Source organism: Lampris incognitus, chromosome 7, assembly GCF_029633865.1.
Source record: "Lampris incognitus isolate fLamInc1 chromosome 7, fLamInc1.hap2, whole genome shotgun sequence".
In the NCBI taxonomy this organism is placed as follows: domain Eukaryota; kingdom Metazoa; phylum Chordata; class Actinopteri; order Lampriformes; family Lampridae; genus Lampris; species Lampris incognitus.
The window spans coordinates 3,422,278-3,442,807 of NC_079217.1; the positions used below are offsets into that span (position 1 = coordinate 3,422,278).

The window sequence follows — 20,530 nt, forward strand, 5'->3', positions numbered from 1 at the left end:
ATTCCCAGTATGCACCGCGGACAGACCAGCGAAAAATAGTCCGCTAGCGAGAGGCTGAGAAAAGGGAACTAGGTAAGGTTAGCCGGGACTAGCTACACTCGCCAAGCGGATCAAGCGTTCGAGCGAAACTGCGAACATGGCCGATAACGAGAAACTGGACAACCAGCGGCTGAAGAATTTCAAGAACAAGGGCCGCGATTTGGAGGTAAAGAACCCACGCGGATCCGCTCGCGCTGGCGCTGGCGCTCGCGCCGGTTCGTGGCTCCACCGTGACGTCGTTTCTAATTTCCACGATCTGGGACTTTGCACCCAGCCCCGGACCAGGCCTTCCCGAACCCGTGGTGTTCGCGTGAGATCGGTGGCTTTGGCTCAAGCGTCCCCCCTCCCCATCCCCCCTCCTCCCCCCTCGATCTTAATGGGGTTTTTTTTATTTTTATTTTAAATAAATTGCGACGCGGTCTTAAACGCGCAACCAAGAGCCGAGGGTCGAACTGGCTCCCAAACTCCTCCGCCGAGCCTAGATGCGCCCTGCTAGCCCGCTGCTAGCCAGGCCCGCGGGGCAGCTACACGGTAGCTAGCCTGCGTTAACTCAAGCATGCCATATATAAGCTAGCTCGCCTAGTCGGCCCGGCAGCTCGCCCAGTCGGCTGCGTGATTGACCGTTCTGAGACGCTGCGAGTGGGTTTTGTCGAGAGTTCGGAACCGCACATCGCCGGTTGTCGAGCTAACGTCGTTCAGCTGGCTCGCCGAACCGACAGCCGATTCGCGCTCTCTCGGGGGGGGGGGGGGGGGTGGACGTCGTTAGCTAGCTAGCTGGGCTAGCCCGCTAGCTAGCTAGCCAGCTAAGGTAAAGCTGGCTGCTTTAGGTTCAGGGCTCAGCAGTGCTGGTGGTTGCAGTTTCCACCCATCCCCCGTCTTTATCACCAAAAACAATGGCGGAATCAAGCTAGCCTCTCGGCTAGCCCCGCTATGTGGGCTTTACCTCTACGGAGGGTCTGGAGCAAAATAGCCGCGCCGATTAACGGTCTTGGTGTGGGGTTAAAGCCGTATAAGCGATTCAGTTTGGCTTGAGGGACGGGTTTAACTGCCCCACCAGCGCAAACACGCAGTAAAGGGAATCTCCTGCTTTGCTAAACATCTGCCAACTGACGCACCTTGTCGGGCTTGTTCACGGACGAAATGGTTAACGCAGACCAAAACCAGAATGTTCTCACTGCAACCGGTTTGGCACTTTTTCCCGGATGGAGCTAGCTAAATGGTCTGTTAGAACCAGAGCGCCATCGCCTAGTAACTCGCCAGGCTGACTGATGGTAGGTAGGTAGGTAGGGTGGGTGGGTGGGTGGAGAGCTCGTAGCTGGCTAACACCACCACCACGGTTGAAAACTGTTAGCCCTGCGTAGACACTCATTTTCACATCTCACTCATCCCAACCAAGCTGTAATATCTTAACCAAACGAAACCTGTTGGCCCCCCCCTTCACAACCTCACGTGCGCTTCATCTTTTAAAATGGTAACATTTTTGTATTTGTGTTCCATCTTTGCAAGTGGTTGTACGTCACAGGAAATGAGATGGATGGCTTCCGGGCCTCTGCACGCCCGCAGTAACTCATGCTCAGAAACGTTCCATTGGTGTGCTTGGACGTGAACTTCCGGCCGATCTGTGTCCGCTGGCGTGTGCAGTGTTGTCTGGTGCTGTCCTGAGCGCAGTGTGGGCTGCTGATTTCAAGCCGTGGGCATGGGGGAATGGGAACTTCAGGTCATCCCCAACATAAACTGGACCCGGACCTAACGTGCCCCGTGTTAACGCAGTGACCGCCATCACTCGTCCTAGGCTGACTGGTTTGATTTAAGCCTCACACTCTGAATTATTAACACGCTTTCTCTTGCCCACAGACTATGAGAAGACAGAGGACTGAGGTGGTTGTGGAACTCCGCAAGGTAATGAAAGTTCACACTGAATGTCTCGTTCCACTCTAGCTGCAAGTAAAGCTGACGGAGGCTTATGCCTTTTTTACAAAGTTTCTTTTTTACCATTTTAACCATACTCGATTTACACTGTGAACCATTTCTCGGTGGAATGAGCTCTGTGAACAAGAGTGGAAAGTGTAGATGAAGTGATGGCTGTCACTCTGTCCACCACAGAACAAAAGAGACGAGCACCTTTTGAAGAGGAGAAACGTACCCCATGAGGACATCTGTGAGGACTCCGATGCCGACGGAGATTTCAGATCGGTACAGTCCACCTTTCATCTTCCCTCTGAATCTGTTAATTTGCGATCTACTGCTGCCAGGAATGCATTTCCTTAATTTTTTTTGCTTCCCTTGCCTCTACTAAACCTAGGTATCTCAGTCTAGAAAGCATCTTGCCATGTTGAATTATATGTCCAGACTTACTTGACCAATGAAACAGAGGAAATCCATTCTAATATAATACGATGGTCAAACTGTTAGTTGATATACTGAAGTTAGTAGTGTTGAAACTGTTACAAGGTGCTAATGATGTAGTGGGAATGTGACTGTGTTAAGTTGGTTTAGAAAATCCCTTTTTTCTGTTTTTAACTTGTTTCTGCATAGTTTTGCACATTTACGTCATGTCTCTGGTCAAGAAACCATAACAGTTTTAAGACATGCTGACACATATCCCTGTGATGCCACCTCCCTGCCAACCCTTACCTTACTCACTCACTGTTGGGGCTGGGCGGGGCACAGCAGGTGTAATTGTGTTTGTGGCTGTCTTTTCTGCAAAAGGATACCATGGTTGTTTTGTTAGATTTGTGGAATCTATTTACTGGGTAGTGACCATTACAAAAGGCCTTTGTCTGCCTTGTATAAGGGATGTACTAAGGTTTTCAGAAATGATAATCCCATTAACTTCTAATGGCGATTCCTGTTTTGTTAGATTTCTGTGTTCACATGGTCACAACCCTGCTTATCTCATAATCTCTAGGTTAAGCGCTTACTTTGTGACCTTGTTCAGATTGTAGAGGGAAGGGTTGAATGCAGATGTCAGTTGGGGTATCAGTGGGCACTAGAGGTGATTAGATTAAGTTGTGACCAAGAAACCTGATTAATGACAGCTTTTTGGTTTTCCTAACGAAACAAATTGACAAATTATCTGCTTGTCCTTGCTTTCTGTAAATCATTCCACCCCTGCTTTCTTTTTCTATTATAAATGTGGAATTAACCATAAGTTGTTGGTTTTAGGCATCTTTCCTCATCCTAATTTTGCTGTTGCGTTATTGGTGAAATATGTGGATATTGACAAATCTGTGCAAGGCAAATGTGGCCTAAAATTTCTATGCATCATTATCTATGGGGTCTGAGCTCTGTTGGTGAATTAGTTGCATGACATATTTAGATAGCACAGCAGTACATGTCACCCATTCTCACTATACACTATGCCAGCGCTGATCAGACATGCACAATTTAGAACCACATCTTTGCCTGTTAAATTGATATCATTAGTAATTCTTAAAAACATCATCAGTGCTATCATCGCAATTAGAACTAGGGTGGCTAACTCAAAATAGCTCAGCAATGGATCATTGAACACAAGCTGGTCTCACTGGCATCACTGTACGTTTCATAGGGCAGAAGGATCCCCACTATTTCTAGCTTTCTCTCTCACTGTCTGTTGCTGAATCACATAAACACAAACATGAACGAGGTGTGTTCTTTGGTCTTCACATCTTAGGCTATGGTCACACATGCACAAATGACAATCGCCTGCCAAGGCGAACGTCGTATCCTGTTGTGCTGAATGTGGGGCGTGCTGAATGTGGGGCTTGCAGGATGTGACACCAAGTGTCGTCAACCACACACTTCTTTGCTATTGATTGAGGCTGCAGATTTGCCCGTCAAAGTTTACCAAAGTTGAACTCCACGTGAAGCAAAGATGCGAATTCCCTTCGACACCGGAAGCAAATGTTTTATTCACCCCTTCACTCACATAGAAGGGAAGTGAACGTGAGGCGAATATTGGACAATGTTAATTTCGTGCTTGTGTGACCGTACCCTTAAGCAGTAGCCGAATCACCCCTGTGCCTAGCATGTGCTCCAAGTAATTGGGGACAAGTGGCTAACATGCAGTGCATGCCCTGTGCCTCAGATATATCTTTTTACAGTTTCATGCCATGTAGTGAGGCAGAAGACCATTGTTAAACTTTGATGCAAGCTCCCATATTTGCAGTCAACCGCCTCAAGTGTCCCTGAGTAAGATACTAACTTGGCCTCCATGGTGCTGTTTTGTCATTGACGTTATGGTCAGACTTCCCTCTGTCCGTCTTTCGGAAGCAAGCAGAGCTTTTCCAGCAAGGTGTTAATATGTTATCACAGTATTTGATCAATGTTATCACGCCCATTCAGCCCACAGTGTTTACCGTTATGCCAAATCGTTTATCAGGTTGGTCTTTCCCGCTTTGTTCTCTTAACAGACAAAATGAACCACAGTTAGGGGGCTTTCATCCAAGTAAATCAGTGTCTGCTCATTCTCATTTGGAGCTTTCAGGCTCTTCAGTATTTGTTTTTTGCTGCCAAGTATACTGACTTTGTTAGAAACATTCAGCCTGCATGCAGGCTGAATGTTTCTGATTGGGATTGTATTGCCTGAGTAAAATTGCTGTTTCAGTACTTTGCTTAGCCACTAGTTCACTTTAACTTTTGAACCTGAAATATGGTCTTTCACAGATTTCTATTTACTGAAGGTATGGTTTTTTTTGCTTTTGTTGATGCTTGACAGAGAAATGTTCCCAGCCTTATGACTATTTCCTCTATGTTTCAGCAAAATACATCTCTTGAAGCAATAGTACAAGTAAGTTTGATAAATTTTTTTCTGCATTTACCTCATTTGGACAATAAATATGTTGTATCCATTCCTAGATATGTATGAGCAATCCACAGTTTTCCTCTAGGATAACCGCAACATAATGGAATGTAAATAAGTAGGCAATGTGGTAGCCTTCTAAACGCCAGTGTTTTCTTCAGAGCAATCTCGTGATGGGACATCCAAATGATAAATTATGATACTCCCATGTGCTTTTGTTGGAATGTGAGTGTGTGGTTGTGTTTTGTTTACTGTGTGTTGTCCTGATATACAGAATGCCACCAGTGATAACCAGGGCATCCAGTTGAGTGCTGTACAGGCTGCCAGGTAGGGACAATCACTCAGGCTTGGGCTTTACTTGCTGTCATGTCTTGACCGTCTGGTGAAAATTTTGCCCTGATTAAGAATTGCCTCCTCTTGGAAAGTGTTGTAGTCAAATTTAATTAATGTGTTATTACAAAATATTGTACAGCCCTGCTCTTTCAGAATTCACCACTTTCCTGATATATGATATTTGGGAATTGAATTGTACTTTTCTTTTTAAGAGTGCAAGATTTCCTTTGGTTTGGTTATATCAGGTGGAGCACAAAGTACACTTATTCAAGTACAGTTTTGCTGAAAATTATTTAATTAGTTTCATATTTTAAGTGTTTTTTTTTAAAGAAGCAGTTTGACTTCTCTGCATTCGATTGTTTCAGCTGTAAACTAGTTGTTTCCTGTGGTGGGTGCTGGTATTCTGTGGCTGGTGTGTAAAATTTTTGCTTGAAGCACGTCTCCTGTTGACACAGACTGTGGCTGTTGCGCAATAATGGCATTAGCATTGTGTAGATACCTCGAATTCCTCAATTGTTTCTGTGTGTGCAAAACTGTTCATACGCGTAAATGAAGTTCTGTGTGTGTAATGACCTTTTCTCTCCTCTTTGTTCCCATAGGAAGCTGTTATCAAGTGACCGTAACCCTCCCATAGATGATCTGATCAAGTCTGGGATCCTTCCCATTCTGGTGCACTGCCTGGATAGAGATGACAAGTAAGAATTCTGTGACTGTGTTTCTATTCACATGGCCTGCTGTGCCCTGTGTTTTCTTAATGGAGAATCATTTCAGCGGTATAGTTTGTCTGCTTCCCAAATTGTGATGCTGACTTGGTCAATGATTTAAAGTTATGCAGATGCGCTTGTGGGGCTTAGCCCGGCCTACATTTTTTGAAGGGTGTTGCACAGATATGCAAATTTGTTCCAGTTTTCTCCTTCCAGGAAAGACATCAGTGACTCATCAGCATCCTCTTTTGATTGTGCTTCACTCTTCCCTGATCATTTCCCCTCTTTTCTACCAATGTCCTGTGTCTTCATCTGCCCTTCCACTCTTTCACCTGTCCATCCAGCCCGTCTCTCCAGTTTGAGGCTGCCTGGGCTCTGACCAACATAGCATCCGGTACCTCGGAGCAGACTCAAGCTGTGGTCCAGTCCAGTAAGTGTTTCCTCACTAAATCCCACTACTGTGGATATCCCAGAAAAACCTGTTAATTCTGTTTTGAGCATTACCACAGCACAGTATCAAAATCCTAATCGATAGAACGAATCCAGCTGCGGGTATAATGTTTGTTTGTTCACATTATAGAGCAGTTAATGACGAAATGATAGAAAACAAACTAAAAACATGTCTCTCTCATAGTTTGTAAGTCTTTAAGCATCAATTAAAGCAGTTGTTTAAGTCACTCATGAACTCTTTCTGATTCTCTCTCACCCAGATGCTGTGCCACTGTTTCTGAGGCTCCTCCACTCTCCTCACCAGAATGTGTGTGAGCAGGCCGTCTGGGCTCTGGGCAACATCATAGGTGAGTTAATATTGGCATGTTTGATTGCTGCGGGAGTGCTGCTATCATGTGTTCTCTGTAAGGGCTGGGTAGTAATTCAATATTATCTGTTTGTCTTTCAATGGTATTGTATTGGGATGAACTTTGGGTAGTGTCATATGATGCGCATTTTTGTTGTCTAACTTAGAGGGTAGTTCTGGTATTTTTAAACCCAGGCCCTATTTCCCCCCCCCCATCATTTTGTGTTTAAATCACTAATAGGGACAAACATTTTTGGAATTGGTCCAGTATTGAGTGAGAATGCCTCAGCCGGCAGGCATGAAACTGGCTGCAATGTAATCCGCCGGGGCAAGTGCGCCTGTCAAAGTACGTCCACCAGAAGTGCTTGTTTTTGCCACTGACAGGCTCAGATTGATATTATAAGTACTGACAACATTACGGAAAGGATCCCTACAGAAATAGACGTTTTTTTCTACGTTTCGCTTCTTCCGGTCTCTTGTAATATTCCTTTACTGCTGCTACTGAGGGGGGCACGGTTTCAGATGTTTACTAAAGAAGTTTTATCAGAGCCGATTGTTCATTAAAATACATTTTTGACACTTGCCGTCCTTGAGTGTCTGTGCTCATCTGGGCATGATGATGTAATCATCAACACTGGGGACAGCGGTCTGTCAACTGTATCCATCTCCACATTCACTGACTGATGTACATTGTACTTAAGACTGAAGAGGTCACTTAGCTGAGTGATGAAACGTATCCAGATGAACTGATTCAACCTTCTTTGATGTACATTGTACAGTTGGCATGGAGACTTGGATTGCTTGATGGTGGTTAAGTCTTCGATTCCTCTATTAGTAATAAACGATACACAAAGCCAACTCTGTTGGGTGGAAAATCCCTATCAGATGCATTGGCAAAATAGATTTGTTATCGATGCTGCCTGATCTGTCATTTCCTTTCTCCACTTCCTTTCATCTTGAGAGACATTTCTCTTCTCTGCCTAATTAAAATGCTATTAAACGGGGGTATTATAGCATTGATCAAACATCATTCATAGCTAATAACGTAACCTCAACTCTGTAACAGTGTCGTGCCAAGGTACTTACCCTCTGATAGGAAGTGTGCCCATGGCCGCTCCGTGGGTTGTGGCGTCAAAAGTAGAGGTCAGATTGCTGTGACCTTGGTCTGATTCGATTCAGCAAAAAATGCAGGTAATTTTTTGCGGATAATATGTGTATGTTTGTTTCCAATTGTGTGATCGAACACAGAAATAAAGAGCCATTTAAAACAACTTCCTGCTTGAAAAGCCTGTTTTTGACATGGCCAAGCTGCCCTTGTGAAGCGTGTCTCAGGAAAAGTAGTGGTGCAATTGCTTCGACTCTGGCATCATTAGATTCAGCAGGAAACGCTGATCGTTTTTAACGTATAACATGTCTGTTTAAAAATATGGGAATGAAGACACCCATAAAGTGCTTGTAGTTCAAGACATTTCTGTGGGCATTACTAGCAAATGGCTTCTTACTTCTGTTTGATCCCACAATTTGAAACATACACATTTTATACATCAGAAATGTTCCCCGTTTTCTGCTGAATCAAATGGTACCAGGGTTGAAGCAATCCTACCTCTACTTCTGAGGCCACAACCCTCGGAGCAGCCAGGGGCACACACTCACTCACGTTTCCACTGTTGCCTTCCTGCAACAACACAACTCTTGCGAGATTTCAGAGCGAGATTTCCGCTTGAGCTAGACTTCGGTTATGAGTTAGACACGCGTCTGTATCTGTAGGGATCCTTTCTGTAATGTTGTCAGACACTTATGATAACATTCTGAGCATGTCAGTGGCAAAAACAAGCACTTTTAGTGGACCTGCTTTGACGGGTGCACCTGCCCCGGTGGATTACATTACAGCCCGTTTCACGCCTGCTGGCTGAAGCATTCTCACTCAATACTGGACCAATTCCAATGTTTTCAATTTCAACTTCAGTTTATTAGCGGTGACCATCACCCAAGGAGTCTCTGCACACTTTTTAAAAGGCAGTAAAAATCAACAACAGCAAACACACAATATCATATGTAAAAGTATACACACAATATCTATAACTTTGTTTGATTTAACACAAACAGGAAAGACAAAGGGCAATTTGGAACAATAAAGAACTGGAAATCCTTGACCGTATTTCTTTTTTCTATCCCTAAACAACCATAAGCCAGTTGAGCGCTAACAGTTACCAGTAAGACTAGGCAGAAGACGAAAGTTTTTAAACTCAACTGACACATCACTCAACTGACTCAACCCTCACATCCAGTGGGTGAGTTATACAAGACATGAAGTGGTGGCAGGGGGGGAAGCTTTCTGCTGGTGTAGGTCAGACCAGGGCCAGAAACAGCCAGTGGAGGAGACAGGCTCCTGGAAGAACCACTGATACCTCTACTGAGGAGGGCGCAGTCCAGGCTCCAGAGAGTGTACTGTACGGCTAGTTCTTTTACATCTTCCAGAAGAGTACACAGGTAGTTTGTTAATTTTTACAGTTAGCAGTTAATTTTTTGTCCCTATTAGTCATTTAGACACAAAATGGTGGGAAAAATAGGGCCCAGGTTTAAAAATATCAGAATCACCCTTTTAATCCTGAGAATCTGTTAAATAAAATGTCTCACAAAATAAGATCTGATATATTTGAGGGAGAATAAAAACTAGTTTTGATTCAATATACTTTACCAAATTTTTAAGTGTGATAAACTTTAATTGGATTCTTAAATGTTGTATTTTTGCATATGTAAGCAGATATCCTGATGTCGATATCGTGTAAAATTCTGTATGATATTTTCCATTATCACCAAGCGCTTTCTTGGTCAATACAAAAATGTCAATGTGTGCATGCGTGTGATCTACAGGCGATGGCCCCCAGTGCAGAGACTATGTGATAAGCTTGGGTGTGGTCAAGCCACTGCTCTCCTTCATCAGCCCCTCCATTCCCATCACCTTCCTCCGTAACGTCACCTGGGTTATGGTCAATCTTTGCCGCCACAAGGATCCCCCACCTCCTATGGAGACGATCCAGGAGGTAGGAAACTGTGACAGAGAGAGAAATGAGGCAATTGGATAAATGTGTGCATGCCGGATAAGATGTTAGTTTCTTTAATTGTCAGTTGTCTGCATTATAACCTCTTAATCGCAACAGTTTTGGAAAAATTAAAAGTTTCTTCAGAAGTAAACGTAACGCGGAACACTTAACCCTCGACATATCTTTGTCAGGGATATTAATGAGCTTTATTATTATCTTAGGCCTTCTGAAAAAGATTGCAGTCTAGTATGATTTTCTGACTAATGGAGATAAGAATAAATTATGTGACTGACATTTCTGTGGGTAAACCAGGGCACCTAGTCTTCAGTGACTGGGCATTATGCACACAAATTCCTGGATGCCAAACTCTATAAAGAGTTTAAACAAGGTGAAACATCCCTCCAACTTAACAGCTGAGTTTTCTCATTTATGCTCATCTACTGTTCATTGTGGAGCGATGAAGGCATCCTCTAAGCCGGGGGTGGGCAATCTTATCCAGAAAGGGCCCGTGTGGGTGAAGATTTTTGTCCCAACCAAGCAGTTACACACCTGATCCCACTAATCAACCAGTAGCGTCTTTGCTGAGGAGCTTGATTAGGAGACACAGGTGTGTAACTGCTTGGTTGGAACAAAAACCTGCACCCACACCGGCCCTTTCTGGATAAGATTGCCCACCCCTGCAGCGCTACTCAGTTTTTTAATGTAAGAGGAGGGTGCATTAACGGCTGCTGATGAGAAACCAGGGAGCGCAAGGAAAGACTTATTGCCCCATCAGGGGACTATAGAAGACCAGAAAACAAGGGCAGATTTAGTGTTATTTTGAGAGTCGCTGCTGTTATCAGGTTCAGCACAATGCATCTAAAGCAACGATGAAGCCTCTGTGGACCGGGAGGGAATCATTACTTTTCATTACCATGTTATCTACTTATCAGTTTACTCTCTCACTGTCTCTCTTTCACGCTTGCACACAGATCCTGCCAGCTCTCTGCGTGCTCATCCACCACACCGACATTAGTGTGAGTATACTGCACTTGTTTCTCTGGTTGTTTTAAGTTGCTAAGTGCCCCATTTGGTCGTACGGGACGGCACATATCTCACTTTTATGTCTTTTCTGTGTAGGGAGGATCCAGTTAGGTTGGATGAGAACTTTTATAAATCCTGTGGGGAAATGGGATTGTTGAAGCAGGGAAAAAAAGGGTAAATAGAAGCATAGAAAAAAGATGAGTATTAACCCTCTGAGACGCAAGCAGTTTCCGGGTTGGTTTTTTTTTTTTGCTCCTGTCACATTTGTGCTCGCTGTGGGATCCTTTGTCACTGCAATGTACAAGTCCTCTATGGAAAGAGCAAACCCATCACTATAAGTAACGACACACTCAAAAAATGTCTTTTATGCAGTATAACACAGTTATAGTGCCATAAATCATAAAATAAAACTTAAGTTGAATTAATTTGATCATTTTTCCAAGTGCCTGCAAGTGCTACCAGTATTGGGGGGGGGGGGGGGGGGGCTCCACGACGTGCTATACATATTGAAATATTTACATGTGTAACTAGAGGAGTGCGCTCAGATCACAGATCTCCGCCAGGCATACATACATCTCTCTAGGGATGGGTATCGCTAAGATTTTAATGGTACTACTACTCTTGTCGATACTGCTCATCGATCTGGTACTTTAACGGTACTCTTATTGGTTCTTTTTGTTATTTTTTTAAGAGATAAAAAAATTATGAACAGAATAGATATTGCTTTATTTTCTCTTGTCTGGACAGAATGTTACTTTTAATCGTTAATTTATGTTTGTATAATTTAGTTAATTTATGTTTGTATAATTTAGTTAAAATGGCCCTGTGATGGCCTGGCGGCCTGTCCAGGGTGTGTCCCTCCCTACCTGCCGCCCAGTGACTGCTGGGATAAGCTCCAGCATCCCCGCAACCCTGAGAGCAGGATAAGCGGTTTGGGTGATGGATGGATTAATTTAGTTAACTCTGCGTGGGCTCCAGGCTGCTAGCATACAAAACATACCTGAGCTGGATGAGGCAACGAGAGATTAACTGCAAGCTTGGCAGTCGAAAACTGCATTTTTCCGCCTGTATTTGATGCACTTTTCGCTACGTGTTTGGAAAGATTGCTTTGTGTTTTCCCCCTTACATGCAAAAGACTTGTTGCACTTGTGGCAGCGAGCATTGTCAGCATCGACTCTAGTGAAGTGTAACCAGACTTGACTGTTCTCTCCGCCATTATCACTAAGAGCAGGCTCTGTGTGTGTGTATGTGTGTGTGTGTGTGTGTGCATACACGTGTGGGGGGGGGCAGAGGGCTGGCCCCGCCCCTCTACGACAGGCTCCGGGAGGGGTCCCTCCTCTGGATTGGGAATAGTGAAAATGCATCATAGGCAAACGTCTTAATCTTATTGCAAATTAGAAAGAAACTGGGCCATGAGAAATGTTTTATTGTGGCTACTGAGATGATTTTCAGCCGTGACTGTGATTAATCATACTTTTATTGTGGCGTTTTAATACTGGAGAATATGGCACTGCCGCGTGGCGGCGAGGGGAACAAGGCGAATGATTTTTGGTCCATCCAGTGTTCCTCCACTTCTCCTGTGCTGAGAACAGCAGTGGATGATTTGCTGGCTTGCAAAATACGATCGACTTGTGTTTAGTTTCAAGACTCATAGCTGAATACGTAGTGTTGTGACATTGTCACTACCCGATCTGACTCGACCATAGATGGGAGACGCTCATGGTTGGTTCAGAGCGGGCAGCAGCAGAAGCAGCGTTGGTCGAACCAGCCAGAGTAGATGAGGAGAGGGAGCGGCGATAGCCAGAACCAATGGTTTTTTTTTTCCTCACTTAAGTTTTTATTAAGTTTTCAAAAAGATATAAACACAACAGTACAACAACATCAACACAAAAAAGAATACAGTAAGATATACAAACCGATAAAAATAAAAAATAGCAAAAAATAACAATAAATAATTGACTGGAAATATTTCAGTATTCACACAAATATTTTAATTAGGCATTAATTTAGTCGGTGTCATTTCCCACGTAAATGTTCCATTTTCCCAGTTCTTTTTAAATATATTCTCTTGGACTCTCAAAATGTGTGTCCACTTTTCCATGGATATGACAGTTTTTAATCACCGCACCCACAAGAGGTTCTTCATCATACAGTCATAACTGTGCACAAAAGATTTTAGGCTGATAGGGCCAGTAGTTTGCGAGGTTAACCATGGAGACACACACAAAAACAAACACACATACGCACACATGCATAAACCCCTCCAGGCTACCGCCTGGTGGAGATAATAACTGCATTATTACACAATAATACTGGGACACCGCCTGAGGTTCGCTTGCCTCAGATGCTGATTTTTTTAAAAAAAATTTTGTGGGTCATGTGACTGTTTGTCTCAGTCAAGTCAAATTCAAAGTTTCCCAGTTGCACTGAAGGGTGCAGAATTTAGTGAAAACGGTGAAATTTGAAGAAGATGTAGAATCAATTGGAAATATCACTGTTTTGAGTTATTTCCAGGACAGAACATTCATCACACAGTGCATTCAAGGACCATTGGAAATTTGAAAATCAGACGATAATTTTTATTTTTACAGTTTCTAGCCATGATATATAGTGTAATTATTATTTTTTTAATTTTTTTTAAATATCCCTCGTACCCACCGGCAGGTTTTTGGTCTCAGAGGGTTAAAATAAGAATATTTAAAGGTATTGTCATAATATGTGCTGATGAAGGCAAGCAATTAGAGATTGGAAAGAAATGGTGAAGTAATCACATCACCACCGCTGGAATGCTAATTTATTGCTCTGACCTTTTTTTTGTGCTGGATCCAGATCTTGGTGGACACAGTGTGGGCTCTGTCTTACTTGACAGACTCTGGGAACGAGCAGATCCAGATGGTCATCGACTCGGGCATCGTCCCTCACCTGGTACCCCTGCTCAGTCATCAGGAGGTCAAAGTTCAGGTACGAGGGGAGGAGAACAAACACTGCAAGCAGAGTGGAGATTTATTTTGATTATAATATTTCTAAAATTACTGTATTGGAGAATCCAGTTTTTATCTGTCTTGACATGCAAACTAATACCCCAAATATCAGGAGGGTCGAGTCCATGATACTGTTTTATTAAGACGTCTCCGCAGTTCGAAATAAGGAAATATCTTTACATGGCCTTTTTATAATCGAATTAAGGTACATCCAATACCCCCTGTTCTTGTCACAGACCAGTCGCGGTAGAGAAATCCCTGAAAGGGACAGTTCACCCCAAAATCAAAAGTATGTGTTTTTCCTCTTACCTGTAGTGCTGTTTATCCATCTAGTTCGTTCTGGTCTGAGTTGCCGAGTTTTGGAACCATTGGCCATAGAGATGTCTACTTTCGCTCAAATACAATGGAACTGGATGGCACTCGGCTTGTGTTGCCCAAAGTGCCAAAAAACACATTTGAAAAACTCAAAAGCAATGTCTCATTCCAGAAGTCATGACCCCGGGTACTTAAGATAATCCACAGACCTTGTTGTGAGCACGTAGGAACTGTTTTCTTAAACCGAACTACACCTACATAAAACTGCTCACAAGTTCTGTGGATTTTCTTGAGTAACCGTGTCATGATTTCTGGAAAGAGACATTACTGTTGAGTTTTTCAAATGTGTTTTTTTTTTTTGGCGCTTTGAGCAACAGAAGCCGAGTGCCATCCAGTTCCATTGTATTCGAGAGAAGCCAGACATCTGTACGGCCGATATCTCCAGAACTCGACAACTCACACCAAAACAACCTAGATGGATAAATAGCGCTGCAGGTAAGAGGAAAAACATGTAGTTTTGATTTTGGGGTGAACTATCCCTTTAAACAAGTATGCTGAATTATTTCTCGCTGGCCTTAGAATCTTTTTATGTTAATAAAGGACCATAACATGAGCATTCCTATGTGCTGTCTTGTCCAAGACTTAGCTGTAGCCAGCTAACTCAGTAGTTGTTGTTCCATATTTGTACTGCCGGAATGTAATCTGGGCGTCTGGTGACCTTTCACAACCACAGTTTCAAAAAGCCAAATGTTTTAGAGCGTCCGGGTAGCGTGGCGGTCTATTCCGTTGCCTACCAACACGGGGATCGGTGGTTCGATTCCCCGTGTTACCTCCGGCTTGGTCGGGCATCCCTACAGACACAATTGGCCGTGTCTGCGGGTGGGAAACTGGATGTGGGTATGTGTCCTGGTCGCTGCACTAGCACCTCCTCTGGTCGGTTGGGGTGCCTTTTCAGGGGGGAGGGGGAACTGGGGGGAATAGCCTGATCCTCCCACGCGCTGCGTCCTCCTGGTGAAACTCCTCACTGTCAGGTGAAAAGAAGCGGCTGGTGACTCCACATGTATCGGAGGAGGCATGTGGTAGTCTGCAGCCCTCCCCGGATCGGCAGAGGGGGTGGAGCAGAGACCGGGACGGCTCAGAAGAGTGGGGTAATTGGTTGGATACAATTGGGGAGAAAAAGGGAGGGGGAAAAAAAGCCAAATGTTTTGACCTAGGGCTTCTATTTTGAGCATACCTCTTAAAGATGGTCAAATGAAAAAAATGTTCCATATTTATCTGACGCATGTACACATGACTGAGAGAATTGGTTTGGTAACTGTAATATTTGGATGTAAACATGCCCATTTTAAGGGAGCATAATGACTGTAGTGCCAGTGCAGTGGCTGTTCATTGCCACTTTGTGAGTCTGTTTTACAGAATAATTGCCAAAGAGCAGTACTTGGTAAATAGGTTTAACAATGGGCCATAAAGCCATCAGTGACAGACATTTGCTGGACATCATGACCTGGGCAGGTGCACCACAACAGTGAAGAAAGATAGCCATCTAGGCAAGTAGGTCAGCACCCAAAGCCTTGTTATGATGTTCTACATTTTGTGCATATGTGCTTTGACATCACGCTCTCCCTCTGTGTGCAGACTGCTGCTCTGAGGGCAGTGGGGAACATAGTGACTGGTACAGATGAACAGACTCAGGTTGTCCTAAACTGTGACGCCCTCAGCCACTTCCCTTCACTCCTCACACACCCCAAGGAGAAGATCAACAAGGTAAAAGGGCCCACAAGTGTGTTGGGTAGTATTAATGTACATTCATATGGCTTTATGTGTATGTATCTCACACTCATATTTTCTTATCATTGGCCTCCCAAGTGCAGAGAACTGCCTGGAAGTGATGAAATCAGAGACTTGGTGCCAGTGTGAATGATGTATGAATGTTAGTTGATGGGATTGGCAGATTGTCATTAGGAATTCACAATGTGGAAGACCCTGATGCAGAAGACGGAAGACTTCACCGACTGGTTGATAGTTGTTGTTAGTGGGAGAGGGTGGGACAGGGTTGGGGGCTATGGGAGGGGCCTCAGTTTGTGTGAGTTTGAATGAATGTGATACCACTGGGTGGTGGCCAGAGGGTGCTGAACACACCCACCTTTTTGCTGATATTGGAGTGCATCTGAGGCCTGTCACTGATGAAAAAGAGGCCCTTTCCTCCCTGTGTGGCCTGGCCAATGATTAAAGCCTCAAATTAGCCCGTGCCCCACCCAGTACACCCTGTCTCGACCAGGGGTCTGTACTCTCAGAGCAGGCCCCTGGGTTCTGATCCAGCTCAGGCACATGAAGCGCACACAGGAGACCAAGTGTTTTACCTTTGATTTACCGTGTAAATTTTACTAATAATACATTTTATTTGTATTGCACTTCTCAAGATCCAAAATGCTTTACAGGGGAAAAAGTAAAATAAAAAAACCCCAAAAGAACAAATTAAAACAGCTGTAACACAGAATAGGACATTGGTCAGATCTGCTTAAAATTTAAAACAGAGAAAATCTAACATGTGTAACTCACTCCATGTCTCTCCTATCCTTTAGGAGGCAGTATGGTTCCTGTCCAACATAACGGCAGGTAATCAGCAACAGGTGCAGGCCGTCATTGACGCCAAGCTAGTGCCCATGATCATCCACCTGCTTGACAAGGTGTGTGTCTCTGCCCTGCAAAACTTCTCTTTGACACAAACGGTTTAGGCGTAAATGTTGATGGGGGGCGCCCATGAGTACGGTAGGACAGGTGGAAAGCTGATTTCCGTGGCATGTATTCGCAGGGTGACTTTGGCACACAGAAGGAAGCAGCCTGGGCCATCAGCAACCTAACGATTAGTGGAAGGAAAGACCAGGTAAGAATCTTTTTTACTTCCTCACCCTGCTTATCCTCTGTCTGTTCCCTTCTTTCCTTCCTCCTCAGACCTTTTCATCCTCACCCATAACTCCTTTCTTGCATGACATTATCTCACCTTTTTTTTAATTTGCCGTTAAGTTACCAGACAACTTGATTACTTCCTTCAACAACATGACCAAAGGCTGATCTTGCCTGTGTGCTCTTTTCCAAAGGTCGCACACCTGATTGAGAAACAGGTGATCCCACCATTCTGTAACCTGCTCACAGTGAAGGATGCCCAGGTGGTGCAGGTCGTCTTGGATGGCCTGAGCAACATCCTTAAGATGGCAGATGATGAGGCCGAAACAATTGCTAACCTCATCGAGGAATGCGGAGGTGAGTCCCAGTCATTACATATGTGTTGGTGATATAGTTTTTATCTAGTGTAATGCTTCATCAGTGTAAACCTCTGCAGCTACTTAACACACGATCTTAATATGTCGTCAAGCTTTTGATGGGTCACTTGGTAAATTTATTTTTGTTCTCTAGGTTTGGAGAAGGTGGAGCAGTTGCAAAATCATGAAAATGAGGACATCTACAAACTGGCCTATGAAATAATTGATCAGTTCTTTTCATCCGATGACGTAAGTTGCATTTGACGACTGCCTTATTTTTTTAGGTCGTATATTCACACATGTCAGACAAGTTGGATTGTTTAATTAGAGTTAACTCTGATTTTGTATAAATATTACTTTTGAACGTGATTTTGTTAATTGAGCTCTTATGAAATAACTTTTAGGAATTTGTTAGTTTCATGAACATTGGTGTATTCTATCATACAAAACAGGATTATCAACTGATAATCTGAGGTCATTAGACAAAAATATTCAAGTTTTGGTTTTCACACTAGAGATTTTGATATCTTGCTCATTGAGTGAAGAAGGCTGTTAATCGAGCTGATTTGCTCTGATTTCTGACATGTTAGATGTGGGTTTTGGTTTTTACATTTCTGAATTAGTCTATATTGACACACTGACAATGCCTAGTCTTGATATCGCTTGCCCGGCTCCTGCGTACACTACTTTAGTCGGTGTGTAATTGGACAGATTTCCACACACACGTTCTTGGCTGAAGATAAAGAATAGAAGGCTCACTAATATCACGTTGCTCTGTGTCCGATTTAGATTGATGAAGACACCAGCCTGGTCCCAGAGGCCATCCAGGGTGGAACTTACGGCTTTAACTCCTCCACCAACGTGCCAGCAGAGGGGTTCCAGTTTTAGAGCGCATCTGGGGGTACTCTGGAGTTTTGTTCGCGATGCAGCACTCTGTTCAACAAAAAAAATTAGGAGAGAAAGCGCGCGCGAGAGAGAGCGAGAGTGTGAGAGAAATTAGATCCATTGTGCTTGGCTCGTGGGATCCATGGCTGCATCTTATCTGAGAGAAAAAATGTGTGGATTTCATTTGGCATTCCAGGGGAACCAGCCCAAATGAAGTTTGAGATGGCGAGTGGGTGCGAGTGAGAATGAGTGGCTACATGTTGCAAAATAAGCAAAACATCTACATCGAATGCGTTGAGAGACATGCCAACATAACTTCCACGTTATCGGAGCTGTCGTCTAAAAAACTGAAAACTACAAATGACAACAAACAAAAACTCGATGTCCACCCGTGGAGAACCAAGGACACCAAAAAAAATAAGATGTCTTGAGATATTGCAACACAACAAATACGGTAAAAATAAACAACAGTAATTATGGACTGAGACGAACCCATATCACAATTCTGCGGTCCTCCGACCAGAGGGGGTGCCACCCTCAATGTGCCCCTCCCCTAATCGGCCACGCTATCAGACATGTGTGTGAATGGACCCATTGTGTATGAATGTCTGGACTCAGCACTGAGGAGCCAGGTTCATCTCCTCCAACAACAGGCCCTGACAGGGCGCCTCCCTCTCGCCCTGATTGGCGGGGCCAGGAGTCCAGCTGCGCGTGACGCATGTGCGAAAGAATGGAAGGATGAGTGGTGTGTGCTTGCCTGCGTGCGTGCGTGACTGGGAGTGTGCAAGACTGGATGAAACGGTATGCAGAGAGAGAGAGACAGAGAGAGAGAGAGGGGGGGTGGATGGGAAACATGCAAACAAATACAACTGAAGAGAAACAAAATCAAGAAATGTATTGGCAGGAATTGAAATTCTGCCTTTTAAAGAGAGGCTGATCTAAAAAAAATCCCTGAAAGAAGAACTTTGGATATGACATAAAAAAGTCATCGTCATGAGAATTTTTTGTTTTGAGTTATTGTTAAGTTAGTATTAATTGACACTGGACAATGCTTTTGGCAGGTGTGGAGCAGTGGTGCATTGTATTAAGATGGATTTGGTGGCTTTTGGGCTTTTCGTTTTGCCTCCAGTGTGTTTCCTTTTTATGATATATATTTTTTATTTTCAGCTTTTAGTTTCATTGCTTGTGTAAAGGTGACTGATCATAATCCACTCTCGCACCAGAAACCTAACTAACACACCATACATTGGCTTGACGCTGTAGAGTTCCGACACCATTACTATAATAAAACAAATGACCCGGGTGTTCTCCTAGCGAGATTTCATGTTGATCCCCCTGTGAGATTTCATGCCAAGCCAATTTCTTTTTCTTCCTTCAACAAAATCACTTATTCGCAGCACTGTTGCCATAGCTTTGGTTTATCCCAAGGGGAAAATGAGAACAATGGCCATTTAAGTAGGTTTGTGATTCATAACCTTTGCATGTACTAAACTATAGCACAGTTATTTTTTAGGTTATCTTAGTTTCCTTAGGCTGTGTATACAGTGTAATTTTTATTTTTAAGTAAAACTGTGCTGTTTAAATGTTACATGTCTCCCCTATCCCTTAACTAGTTTTCAATTTGCAAAAATATTTGAACAGTTTTGCACATGGTATTTACAGTGAGGCCTGAAGTCTTCTTGAAGGTGTGCCGGTTGGTTTTAAAATAACTGCCAACAACCTCTATATTATGCATACTTCAACCACAATCTGTTGTTTTACTGGTAGAGTAATTCATTGATGCTTTTCTAGGGATATATCAGAAAATAACAGCCTTTCCCCAGGAGCAGCTCTAATCTGCTTACCTATCACAGCCAGTCTAAGAAGATGCAAACTCCTTTTCTTAGGTCAAAGTTTGCCCCCACAAACTGGAGTTGTCCTCCCCGAGTTCTCCTTATAAAAATCGAAAACACCTACCTACCCTTACCACTACCCCCATCCCTCCCCCTTACACCAACAAGGTGCCCAAGCTTATCCTCTCCCAATTTATTTGTGTTAACTCTAAAACGCTGTAGTAATGGATTACACGTTGTGGTAATAACCTTCTGTTGAACATAGGGTATCTTTTGCAGCATTCCTTGTTAGCAAAGAATTATGAAGCTCAAGAAATAGGTTTGCTGAATCTGTTGGGAGATAGGCTACAGGATAGGTTGTCTTCGAGAAAATAAACAATGAAACCCAAATCCATATGACTAATATGTGTGCTCTATTTCTGTGATTGGACCCTACTTACTCTCGCAGTGTCTTGTAAGGATTACAGACTTGAATGGTCTGTCAGAAGTGTTCTTGGCATGCCAGACGCTTAAATGTAATGACTTCAGGTCAAGC

The 20,530-nt window shown here is 43.6% G+C and overlaps 1 protein-coding gene across 1 annotated transcript; it reads left to right on the forward strand.

The window, feature by feature from the left end:
- kpna4 (karyopherin alpha 4 (importin alpha 3)) lies at positions 1-20,255 on the forward strand. The gene is made up of 17 exons (XM_056283917.1): positions 1-205; positions 1,894-1,938; positions 2,143-2,232; positions 4,781-4,810; positions 5,097-5,149; positions 5,755-5,850; positions 6,204-6,289; positions 6,570-6,656; positions 9,530-9,699; positions 10,671-10,715; positions 13,552-13,683; positions 15,654-15,782; positions 16,601-16,705; positions 16,831-16,902; positions 17,117-17,279; positions 17,433-17,527; positions 18,068-20,255. The coding sequence occupies exons 1-17, from the start codon at positions 137-139 to the stop codon at positions 18,164-18,166; spliced, it is 1,566 nt and encodes a 521-aa protein (XP_056139892.1). The 5' UTR covers positions 1-136; the 3' UTR covers positions 18,167-20,255.
- The last annotated feature ends 275 nt before the right edge of the window (positions 20,256-20,530 follow it).